A 12,434-nucleotide genomic window follows, 5' to 3' on the forward strand; every position below is an offset into this window, starting at 1 on the left:
TGAGACAACTTGAGACACTGTAGGCCTGAAGACAGCAGCAGAAGACTCCATATAACAGTCTACTAACTAGCCTGTATCTACCATTAATTTTCGCATGTATTTACATTCCCACCATCTGCCACTTTTGGAAGCCTAAAACTACTTTCCCTTTTTCCTTCTCTTGTTGTTCAGTCGCTCAGTCATGTCCAACACTTTACAATCCCATGGACTACAATATGCCACGCTTCCCAGTCCTTCACCTATTTTTCTTCCTATTTCTCTACAAATGTATTGTTCTTCGTTTTAGGTGACACACAAGCCAGAGTTCTAAGCCACTTCTCTGAGTTACTCATTTTTCTGAGTTTCTCTCACATGTGTATGAGATATACATGTTAGTGAACTTCTGTTTGTTTTTCTTGTGTTAAATCTATTTTGTTGTTGTTGTTATATGGACCCCAGGTAAGAACTTAGAAGGATGGAAGGAAAGGTTATTTTCCCTCCCCAACACAGACAAAGCCAAAGACGTGAGCTCAACTTCTATTTGGCTCTCTGTAGGAAAACTCTTCCCACCGTGCCCAGAGCATGTGTCTGGGAGTCACATGCTCATATCGATGGGACCATGAGACAGATTTCCTGGGAACCCTCTGTATCTGCTATGGCTAAAATTAAAGCCACTCACAGCCTCCTGAGGATGCTGCAGTCCTAGGAGTTCCCCCAGGGTCTTTTTCTCCAAGGGTGGTGGTCTGGCAAGCAAAATTTGCAGGGGTAAAGAGCACAAACAAATATTTACAAAGAAACCAGCTTTTGGCTGCAGAACTGAATCCAGCTGGAGGTCAGTCAAGTTCCTCCTGCTCTGACACAGGGCTCACCTGCACAAGCCTGGCTCCCGCCTCCAGAGCAGCCAAAGGCAGTGCTACATCCCTTCCTGCAGGCCTCACAAACAATATGTAGTGGGGTGACCTTGTGATTCTCCTACTCTGTTCTGGAAAAAGCAAATCTTCTAGAAGACGCCCCCGAAGTAATTTGTTTCATCTTACACTCATTCAACAGCTATGACAGCCGGAAAAAATTAGCTGGCCTCCAGTCCTTTGCTGCTTGTTTATAATAAGAACATATGCTTGCAGGGAACATAGAATCCTAAACAAAAATTGGTACTTATTTGACCAGATTAAATTTCCAGTTTGAAACCTACACTATTGGTTTCACAACACAAAACCACTCGTGACCTCCTGAGTGGAAAGGCAGGGTGACTGAGATAATAAACCCATCCTTCATTCACGGAAGCAGAGGTTTCCTTGTTTATATTTTACAGTGATCACCCTTAGCAAAGAGCACACAAAGCCACAGCCCCACGCTTCTGTTCTGAGACTGGAGTAACCACCACAAAAGCCAAGGTGTTAGGCATCTGGACCCTCCCCGCTCAGGAGGCAGGTCACTGGGGAATGCTGAGGTCAACATCCCTTATGAGGCACTGTAATTAGCTGCAGCCCAGAGCCTGATTGTGAAGGAAAGAAAAGCTTCTCCCCATCACAAATCAGAACATTTTTCCAGCTTTCCCAATGGGTTGCCAAGTGACTCAGCATTGGCCCAGTGTGGGCACTATTATTGATGAGAAATCTTCCGCCTGGGTGATATACTGCATACAACACATGCCCAAAGAACAGTGCCAAGTCATACCAGGAAGAGCAGGCAAATTATTCACCTCCACTTCAGATGCAGGCAAATCCTGTCTTAATGCAGGGGCTACTCAGTATCAGAAAGACAAAGCCCCTAAGATAGTCAGAGATTTCCAACTAAGATTCAAGGCATGATTAGGTAGAGCCTCTTCTTTCTTGTTGACTATTAAAAGGCAATCAAATTGAGGACAGCATAGCAAAAAGACAAGAAAAAGAATAATTTTTCAAAAACAACCCCAAAGCAAGAAAGCTGCATAAAAGCCTTCAGCTTCCTAAATGTTGTCTTTATGAGTTCTACGAGCTCCACCCAGAGGTCATTGCCAGATCTGCAGGTTCACTTAATTTAGAAAAGAAAATCTCATCTTCTGGGGTCCAGAGCCAGACCTGCCTTGGAAAATTGCTGGAAATTCTTAGACAATGTTCCTTCTTTCTTGCCTTTAATTAAAGGAACTGCTCTGAGCTCTGAAATTCAAGATATGCTCCAGGAACCTGGTGTCATCCAACAGGACAACTACCTTTGATATTTGCACCTGTTGAGGAACTAGTGTGAGTTCCTGCCAGGCTGAACTCAGCTCAAAGACAGCAGAGTGTTCAAAGAGTACTTTCAGAAGAAAAGGTGAGGGTTGTCCTTGAAATAAAATATAAGACTGGAGAGCAACTCAGAGGGTGAACAAGAATGTGTCTAATATTAGAATGACTGAGAATAATCCTCCTTCAAGAAGGACCCATGACTACTTGCCCAGAGGGCCCAACTATAAGACAACCACTCCCTTACACAACCCCAAAGACAACCCATAAGGCAATCACCAGTCATACTTTTCAAAGAACTGACTGTGGTCCCCAGAGCATTCCCTTGGTATCTAGCCATTCATAACCCACACACCCCACTCCAACCCACCCTCCACACCAGTGACTCTCAGTCCACAACAGTTCAGACTAGGATCAAGAGCTCCCACTCTGCTGTGCTCTCAACTGCCCAGTGTAAGACATGCTCTGTTTCAGATATCATAAGCTAGCCCAGGAACTAAACGAAGCCTTCAAACAACAATGACATGTTGGTGCAAAAAGTTTCATCAACCATCTGGAGAGCTTCTCATCCCAGCCCGTGTGCTCCTCCTGCCTTCATCATCATGTGCCTAACCTGACTTCAGACAGATGTGACAGATTCTCAAACAGGAAAAAACAATCAAACTCACCCTCCGTCTTCCTCCAACACCACTGCCCCCTTCCTCCCCCAGCAAGTTCTTTCTTCACTATAAACACTAAACAGGCTTTTCATGTCTATTGACAAAAATATCTATGGCAGTGTTTATTCATCTTAGGAGTATTAAAGCTCTAGAAAATATCTGTGCTAAACTTCGGCACATTCTCATTTCAACCAGGCTAAGCATTCCCAGAATGGTATCCTCTTTTTTTGTTAAATAGACTTTATTATGTAGAGTAGTTTTAGTTCAGTTCAGTCACTCAGTTGTGTCCAACTATTTCCAACCCCATGGACTGCAGCACGCCAGGCTTCCCTGTCCATCACCAACTCCCAGAGCTTGCTCAAACTCATATCCATCGAGTTGGTGATGCCATTCAACCATCTCATCCTCTGTCATCCCCTTCTCCTGCTGCCTTCAATCTTTTCTAGCATCAGGGTCTTTTCTAAGGAGTCAGTTCTTCGCATCAGGTGGCCGAAGTATTGGAGCTTCAGCTTCAGCATCAGTCCTTCCAATGAATATTCAGGACTGATTTCCTTTAGGATTGACTAGTTTGATCTCCTTGAAGTCCAAGGAATAGTTTTAGGGTCATAGCAAAATTGAGCAGAAAGTACAGAGTTCCTACATAGCGGCCAGCCAGTACATATGCACAACCTCCCCCATTATCAATATCCCCCACCAGAGTAGGACATCCATCGTAATCAATGAACCCGCATTGACACATCGTTATCACCCAGAGTTCACAGTTTACATTGTGGTTTGGACAGATGTACACTGATATGTAACTACCATTATGGTATCATACAGAGTCGTTTCCCCGCTCTGAAAACCCTTTCCCCCTTTGTCCCTTGACCATAACGCAAAAAAATGTTTTGCTCACCATGAATCAGTATGACTCTAAGCAGTGTTCCTGAGGCCTGCCAAAGGATAAGAATCACCAGGGAGACTGGTTACAATCACAAATGTTCAGACTGCACCCTCAATCCACTGCGTCAGACCTTGCTAAGAAGGGGCCTGGAAAGTTATAGCTGGTCCATGGACCTAAAGAAGAAATGCTCCTAAGTGCAGTCTCCAAGCAGAAGAGCAGCCTCTGTTAAGAATGTTGCAGGCATTGCCTATCCATGTGAGCTCCAGCTCCATCAGAATACCTAGAATTCAAGATGGGCCCCATTCTTTATTTTCAAACAGCCAGGCTGCTGCTACTTTTCTCACTTATTCCTTTATCTTGCTGCATGGTACCAGAAAGTTTTACAAGGGCAAGCAAGTGTCTGCTTCTGTTAGGAAACATGTTTGTATTCCTACACAATGGTCTACCATTTATAAGCATGCTATTGGGATCATTTGCACAAAATGATGGGTCAGGACGTAGATCTGCTTGGTTACAGTGAAGTATCTGCCTGAGGACACAAGCACACATGGCGCATGGAGCAGAAGGACACACGGCCAATATGGGTTTTTCTTCCTTGTGCCTTGAGGGCTCTTCTGCCAGCTGCTCCCCCTGGCTCCCCACTGCTCTGCATTCTGCCATAGCCAACGATGGTTTAATGGCAAAATTCACTGGGCAGCAAGCCATGTGGCTCTTACAGCCGGCAATTAGGAGAGAAGGAAAGGTTGAATTACAAGGTGTTTGAAAATGCAGTTCAAGTAAGTCAGATTTTATTTTCTCTTACCTCCTGGAAATAAAATCTCCATATTCATCACAAAACAGATACCTAACTCTGGGGTCATTCGGATTCAATGGCTCAGTCAATATAAAAATCCACCACACAGTTGATGGGGAGCATGAAAATCCATTAAACCAAAAGTCATATTTTTTTTTTATCCAAAGGAATCCTTACCTTTTCTTTGGCTTTCCTTTTTGTCCCTGCATCCATCCACTCATTTTCTTTCTCCAGCATGTCAATAAAGGCCCATCGAACACCCTCAATCAATTCCTCCATCTATAAGAAAATACCCAAAGAAGCAGGTCAAAACCAAGAAGCTTCAGACAAGGTTTTCTGGGCCACGATAAATAGTCCAATGCTAAACACAGTGGAAAAGAAGCTCCCTTCAGATTCACTACATGCTCTGGCAGAATTTCTTCTTTTAGGGAAATGCCTTTTTCCCCCACTGCTAGAAGAAAACTAACCATTTCTTCCCTTAAGAACAATGTGATGGCCCGGTCATAAAAGGATTATATGGGAAGAGGAATTCACCATAGGTTGTGATTAATAACTTACCTGTAGCTACTAAAGGAGTCCACCCTTATCAAGGATGCAACTAATTTCAGTAAGCTAATAAGAATTTTAGGGTAACAAGCATGGGCTCCACATTTCAGACAGGTATTGCAGAAGAAAGTGAGTGAACCATTGAAAGAGATACTGTTAACAGAGAAATAGGCAGGAGAGCCAGCACACTAAAGGATATTTCTCAACATAAAGCAGACTTACATCAGGACCCCAGTTCTCTCTACATTAGTGCCAGGGGTTAAACCAAATGCTTGGCTGTTCTCTGTCCTCTTCCTACTCACCTTCTCCTCTCTGACAGCTCTGAAAAGTCTTCTGTTATTTCAAGTCTAAAATGGTAGGTCTAAAGGGGGCTGCTACAGAAATTCTGTCTTCTGAAAGACCTGTTGCAAAGTGTTCCAAGGGTTCGACCACACCCACATCGATGATGTGTTTGCCCTGGCTTTTCCTCCAGCATTTGTGGGTCAACAGAGAAGACTGGGGGAGAGATGCTAACATTTAACTTCAGCAGCCCACATGGAGCAATCTGGGGAGGCCCTGCCTGTCTATGGGTACAAATCAATCGAAATTCCACTTTCCTACAAAGATGCTTCAGTTTTCCTAATAGGATACTCAAGAAAGAATAAAATACTAGGTTCGGCACCAGAATGAAAATTTTCATTTGAGACTATGGAGTTGTAAATCCATTTTTAGCATTAATTCTAGAAAGAAGTTTAGATGTTTCCTTGGTTCTATAATGAATTGTCAGCACAGAGCTCAAAATGATTTTTTTCTGTTTAATAAGTTTTCAGCTCTGTTTTCAGTTCAATAACAGTTGTAAGGGAACGAGAGCTGGAAATCAATGGGCTGGGTTCCACCATACGTAAATAAGAACAAACAGCAGATGGAGGGGGGTACTTCACAGCTATTTCTTCCCAACTTAGTAAAAACATTAAAAGAAAAGAAATCTCAACTTGAGACTGGGGCACAATGAAGATATGAAATGACAGAACAGCAAAGGTCCTTTAAAATCATTAAGTCACTGGTTCTCACTGTTGTCTGTACACTGGGATCTTGGGGAGGGAAGGTGGACTAGGAGGGATTTAAACAATGCTGATGTCATTGTTACAGGGTGAGGGCTGAGCACTGGAAGGTTCAACACCCGCCCCCCCCCACCCAGGTGATTCTAATGTGTGAGGATGAAGACTCACCAGTGTAGAAGCCACTTATGCTACAGATGAGGAAATTAGGAGCCAAAAGAGCCCATGATCTCTTCCACCCAGCTCTTCCAGCTAGGAAGGGTCAGAGCCAGGACCTGACCTCAGAGGTAAAGACAGTACTGAGGCCAGGAACTCATAAATCAGAGGAAATGTTCCTCACAAATCAGAGGAAAACGTCAGAAAGGTAGAAGAAAACCAAGAGACATGCAGCAGGGACCATTTCAAACCGAAAACCACAGAAGGATGCTGAAACAAGGAAATCAGGGACTAGATCTTTTGCCTCTGCAGTCACCAGCACCCCTAAGTCTTTATGACATCACTGTAGGGGAGCAAAATTTGCCCCCTAAAATATGTCTCTTTCCCATATCAATTGTTTTAAGCTGGTTATTTTTGGAGGAACTGAAGACAGAAGAAGGGACCTGAAAACCAAATAGCAGTTACCCTTTTGAAGCAATATCTATTCATTTGTAAGGGAAATCTCCATTTGTAAGGGTGTCTCCCTCTCTGTACCTGACAGATGAGGATGACTGAATCTCCAGAAGGTCTTATCAATGGAGAAGCCATCGGCTTAAATCTGCATCACAATCACCCTCCTTTACAGCACTTTTCCCAGTGTTGTCCCATAACTTACGATCCTCAGTCCCAACATCTTGTCTGTCCCTGAAGATGGTATTTAAGGTAAGGCTATGGCCATTCTGGCAAGTTGCTCAGTTTTCCCAGGTCTCTCCCATGTTGCTTCCCTTGTGGCTCAGCAGTAAGAATCTGCCTGCGATGCAGGAGACCTGGGTTCGATCCCCGGGTTGGGAAGATCCCCTGGAGAAGAGAAAGGTTACCCACTCCAGTATTCTGGCCTAGAGAATTCCATGAACTATATAGTCCATGGGGTCGCAAAGAGTCGGACACCACTGAGTGACTTTCAATTCCCATGTATACACATTATTTAACTTTGTTTCATTTTATACTGTTACTCTCTCTTACATCATAGGGGACTGGAATGCAAAAGTAGGAAGTCAAGAGATACCTGGAGTAACAGGCAAGTTTGACCTTGGAGTACAAAATCAAGCAGGGCAAAGGCTAATAGAGTTTTGCCAAGAGAACACACTGGTCACAGCAAATACCCTCTTCCAGCAACACAAGAGAAGACTCTACACATGAACATCACCAGATGGTCAATACAGAAATCACACTGACTATATTCTTTGCATCCGAAGGTGGAGAAGCTCTATACAGTCAGCAAAACCAAGACCAGGAGCTGACTCTGGCTCAGATAATGAACTACTTATTGCAAAATTCAGACTTAAATTGAAGAAAGTAGGGAAAAGCACTAGGCCATTCAGGTATAACCTAATCCCTTATGATTATACAGTGGAAGTGAGAAATAGATTCAAGGAATTAGATCTGATAGAGTGCCTGAAGAACTATGGATGGAGGTTCATAACATGGTACAGGAGGCGGTGATCAGAATCATCTCCAAGAAAAAGAAATGCAAAAAGGCAAAATGGTTGTCTGAGGAGGCCTTCCAAATAGCTGAGAAAAGAAGTAAAAGGCAAAGGAGAAAAGGAAAGATGCCAATCTGAATGCAGAGTTCCAAAGAATAGCAAGGAGAGATAAGAAAGCAGGAGACCCGGGATCCCCTGGAGAAGGAAATGGCAACCCACTCCAGCATCTTTTTCTGGAAAATCTCATGCACAGAGAAGCCTGGTGGGCTTCAGTCCATGGGGTCGCAAAGAGTCAGACACGACTGAGAGACTAACACACACCACACACACGCCCTTAATCAGGAAGAGCAAATTGACTAAATCTCTAGAAACTCATATCAATGGAGAAGACATGAAGTTATTAAGCCTGCATAACAACCATACCTTTGTTTACTGTGCTTTTCCCAATAAATGTCCTTAACTGTCCCCCACCCCCTACCCTACTCCCAAACATCGTCTTTAGTCTTCAGCTGGAAATAGTATTTAAGGTGATGGTTTGGGCCATTTCGGAGAGTTACTCAGTTTCCCTGGCTCTCTTTCATGTATGCAGGAGATATACAGGTTATCAAACTTCCATTTTTCTCCTATTGGTCTGTCTTTTTATGATAGGGAGGTCTCAGCCAAGAACCTAGAAGGATAGAGGGGGGAAAAATTTCCTCCCCAGGCTATAAACTTAAAACTGCTCTAAAAAACTAAGTCCTTTAAAAAATTCAAAATACACACATACACACACAGTGGAAAGGATTCAGTGAAGAGGAAAAGGTTGAAAATATGGGAGAGAAAAAATGACATGTATGGTCCCTGAGAAGGGAAAAAGGGATGGGATCTGGAGAATATATGGAAGGATTCACCTTAGACATGAGACAGGATTTTGAGAGGCAAGAAGGATAAAATGATAGACAGGAATGCAGAAGAATGTATAGATGAGATGATGGAAGGTCAAGAGTCCTAGTAGAATGGCATGTCTTTTCTCCATGAAATAGGAACAAGATCTTCTGCAAAAAGGGAAGTTCTCTAAAAAGTTTGCTTTTTTTCACACAGGGCTATATGCATCCTGGCAGCATGAACACACTGGTAGGAAGAGGGATATTCACAGATAAGGACAAGAGGGCAATGAAAGATTTCCTCTCAATACGCTATCCAATATGCAGCCATAGTAGAAAGCTCCTAAAGAATTAAAAGCTGAGTATATCCTTATTTGGAGTAAGGAGTGCAAAAGCTAATCCGCTTCCATTAGAGTTGAAAATTAGTTAATCAAATAAAACAAAACAATCATGATCCAGGTCAAGACATCTTGGCATGCTACTGCTAAGTCACTTCAGTCGTGTCCGACTCTGTGCGACCCCATCCCTGGGATTCTCCAGGCAAGAACACTGGAGTGGGTTGCCATTTCCTTCTCCAATGCATAAAAGTGAAAAGTGAAAGTGAAGTTGCTCAGGCATGTCTGACTCTTTGCGACCCCATGGACTGCAGCCTACCAGGCTCCTCCATCCATGGGATTTTCCAGGCAAGAGTACTAGAGTGGGGTGCCATTGCCTTCTCCGTATATATATATATATATATATATATACATATATATATACACACACACACACATATATATATACATATATATATGTATGTAATTGAATAAGGGGATTTCCTTGGTGAATCTTAAAGTCATTTTGCCTGTCTTCTTCTTGGAGCATTTTTATGAAACATGTACAAATTATTAAAATATGCTGAGTGCTTCCAAATACTTCTCTTTAACCACCTTGGTTTCTTAGGACCCTCCCTGGCCATTCCTGGGTGTTAACCATGGGTTTCATACTCATTAATGTTTTAAGAATTTTGCATAGGTTTTCAAAGCTCTGTACCTTGCTGATTGGCATCCCAAATGGAAATAAAGTGGTAAAAAGATATCAGGTATTGCTGGGATGAAGAATGACAAATAGTTGACACCTACGCATCTTCCTTCTTCCTCTTCCTTTCCTTCTCGTATCCCTCCACTCCTCTTACCACCTCTGTCTTCCCTAAAGCCATGCTTTGATGACTCAATCTTTCTGTGGTCCTCTTACAGATGTAAAAACCCAAGTACAGTCGGCCCTCTATATCTGCAAGTTCTGCATCCATGGATTCAACCAAGCTCAGATTGAAAATATTTGGGGAAAAAAAATTCCACAAAGTTCCAAGAAGCAAAACTTGAATCTGCGGCCTACCAACAACTATTTATATAGCATTTATATTGTACTAGGTATTATAAGCAACCTAGAGATGATTTAAAGTATCTGCGAGGGTATGCATAGGTTATATGCAAATACTACACCATTTTCTGTAAGGGACTTGAGCATCACAGATTTTGGTATCTGCCAGGAGTCCTGGAACTAATCCCCGTCGATACTGAGAGAAACTGTAATCAATTTCCTCTTGTCTTTCCCTGTAAGCCTCAGTTGTTCTCTGTCCTAGTCTTGAGACGTCTCATCATAGGTTTGCAATTCTTTCTTTTTGCACACTCTACAGATGTATTGTACAATGTTTTCTAAGAAATGGTGCTGAACTGCCCCAGCAGACTTTAAGAACAAGGGAAATCTTTGAAGGTTATTAATGTCATTGGTTGGCACATCAACGCAAATAAGAAAAATAATGATTTCAGTATGCTGGAACTAGGAAGATAAATCACTGAACACTTTTGATTTTTAACTTTAGACTACTCTACAGCATCACATAATAACATTGCCTTCAGTCAAGTCATGTTCCCTGAGGCAGCAAAAGCCTGATGTAATTTTTAAATAAGGAAAAAAAAGACAGGAATAGTATTTCTTCACCAAACCTTGACCTAATGCCCCAACCAGCCAGCATATAACATTAATAGGAATCACTTAAAGTAGAAGTCATAAGGTGAACATATCCATAGAAAATATTATTTAGAGTTAAAAATCAAAATATAACATATAAAAATTAAATGTTACCATGTTAAAATTGGCTACATTCAGCATAAGAGCCCTCCCGGGAAAGCAGCATTTTGTTAAGCATCTACTTATTTCAGATTTTATGGACCCACACTGAGAAAATACAGCTTATTTGGTCAGTATACCAAGCAGTTTTTAGTTCTTTCCCTCAAACAATGTTATTTAAAAGTGGGATCCCCTTTTCATTCTGTACACTCCAAGATTTTTCCCGTAGTGTTCTACATCAGACACCAGACACGGGGGCGTCCCATATGCATATACATACACCTGTTACCCTGCCAGCAAAGGTTTTTGAAAATGAGATTCTCCTATCTTAGTGCATTAAAATTGTCTCAGGGACTTCCCTGGTGGTCCAGTGGCTGAGAATCTGCCTTATAATGCAGGGGACATGGATTCAATCCCTGGGCAGGGAACTAAGATCCCACATGGGAACTAAGATCCCACATGCCACAGAGCAACTAAGCTCACACGCTACAACTACTGAGCCCCTGTGATCTGGAGCCCATGTGCCACAACTACTGAGCCACAAGGAGAGAGTCCATTGACCACAACAAAAGATCCCACATGCTGCAACTATATGCTAACACTGCTTTGAGAAGAGGTGAAATCAAGCAAGACCCTGCAGGGCCTTCCTGGTGACAGATCCCTCTGTGTCCCCTACTTCTTATTTGGAAAAAAAAAAAAAACTTCAGTCTTGCCAACCTTTCCTGAGTAGCAGATTTGATCAGTTAAATAATAAGAGAAGTGAGAGAATGCAGAAACAAAGGCAAAGCAATCAAGCAAAAAGTAATGATCACTTATACAACAGTTTAGCCATAAAACCGAATCAGACTCCTAGTTTCTCCTCAAGGGATATAGATAACAATCTGGTGCATATCTTTGAGCTGGTTTACAGAAATATGACCCACCAGATGGCAAGTGCCAAACACAATCATGTAACCCCCAGACTGGCAGGAACCAGAAGACTGATGCTTAAGACTCTCAAAACATCACCTTGCCACCTCACCAACAACCAATCAGAAGAATGTCTGCAAGCTGAGCTTGCGCCTTGCAATCCTCACCCCTAATGTTGCATTTAAAAACCCTTGCCCGAAAGCCATCAAGGAGTTCAGGTCTTCTGACTATTAGCTGCCCATTCCCCTTGCTTGGCTTTGCAAATAATGCTATACTTCCCTTCACCACAACTCAGTGTCTGGAGATTGACTTGATTGCACATCGAGTTCAGCTCAGTAACAGAAGAGGTCAGTCAGCCCACTGTCAGTTGTAGTTTCCTTCAAGACTTTGTCTCTGGTGACAAAGACATCCTACACAGCCAACACAGATCCCACCTCATACCAATGAATCCCAAAGATTTAAACCCACACTTTCAGATCCTTCTCCGAGTTCCTATTAGGTTTATAATCAGAACAATGTAGTTGAGGGTTTAACAGCCTATATTTATTTGATTTCCTCAACAAATCCATAAGCTTTGAAAACAAGAATCATGATTTAGATCAATTGAGACCATGGATATGTAAGCCAACGAAAAAGTGTGGAAGAGGAGCAGAATTTCCCACCCCAAAACTTACCTCTTTGGCATGAGGATTATTTTACATTTTAGGCTAACTATTTTTAAGAAATAGCAGACGAGAAAAAACAGAGAAGTTACCCTTTTGTAAGGGAGATTTACATTTATAAGAGAAATCTGCACTTGAAAGGGTGTCTCTCTCTCTGTACCAGGAAGATGT

The 12,434-nt window shown here is 42.4% G+C and overlaps 1 protein-coding gene across 1 annotated transcript in view; it reads right to left on the reverse strand.

Moving 5' to 3' along the window:
* The window catches only part of PHEX (phosphate regulating endopeptidase X-linked), a 199,095-nt gene that overhangs the window by 103,242 nt on the left and 83,419 nt on the right, over positions 1-12,434 (reverse strand). The window contains exon 12 of the mRNA XM_061136653.1: positions 4,696-4,797. Within this exon, the coding sequence (XP_060992636.1) occupies positions 4,696-4,797 (102 nt within the window). The remainder of the gene's footprint in view (positions 1-4,695; positions 4,798-12,434) is intronic.

The sequence above is a fragment of the Dama dama genome, chromosome X (genome assembly GCF_033118175.1).
Source record: "Dama dama isolate Ldn47 chromosome X, ASM3311817v1, whole genome shotgun sequence".
Lineage (NCBI taxonomy): Eukaryota > Metazoa > Chordata > Mammalia > Artiodactyla > Cervidae > Dama > Dama dama.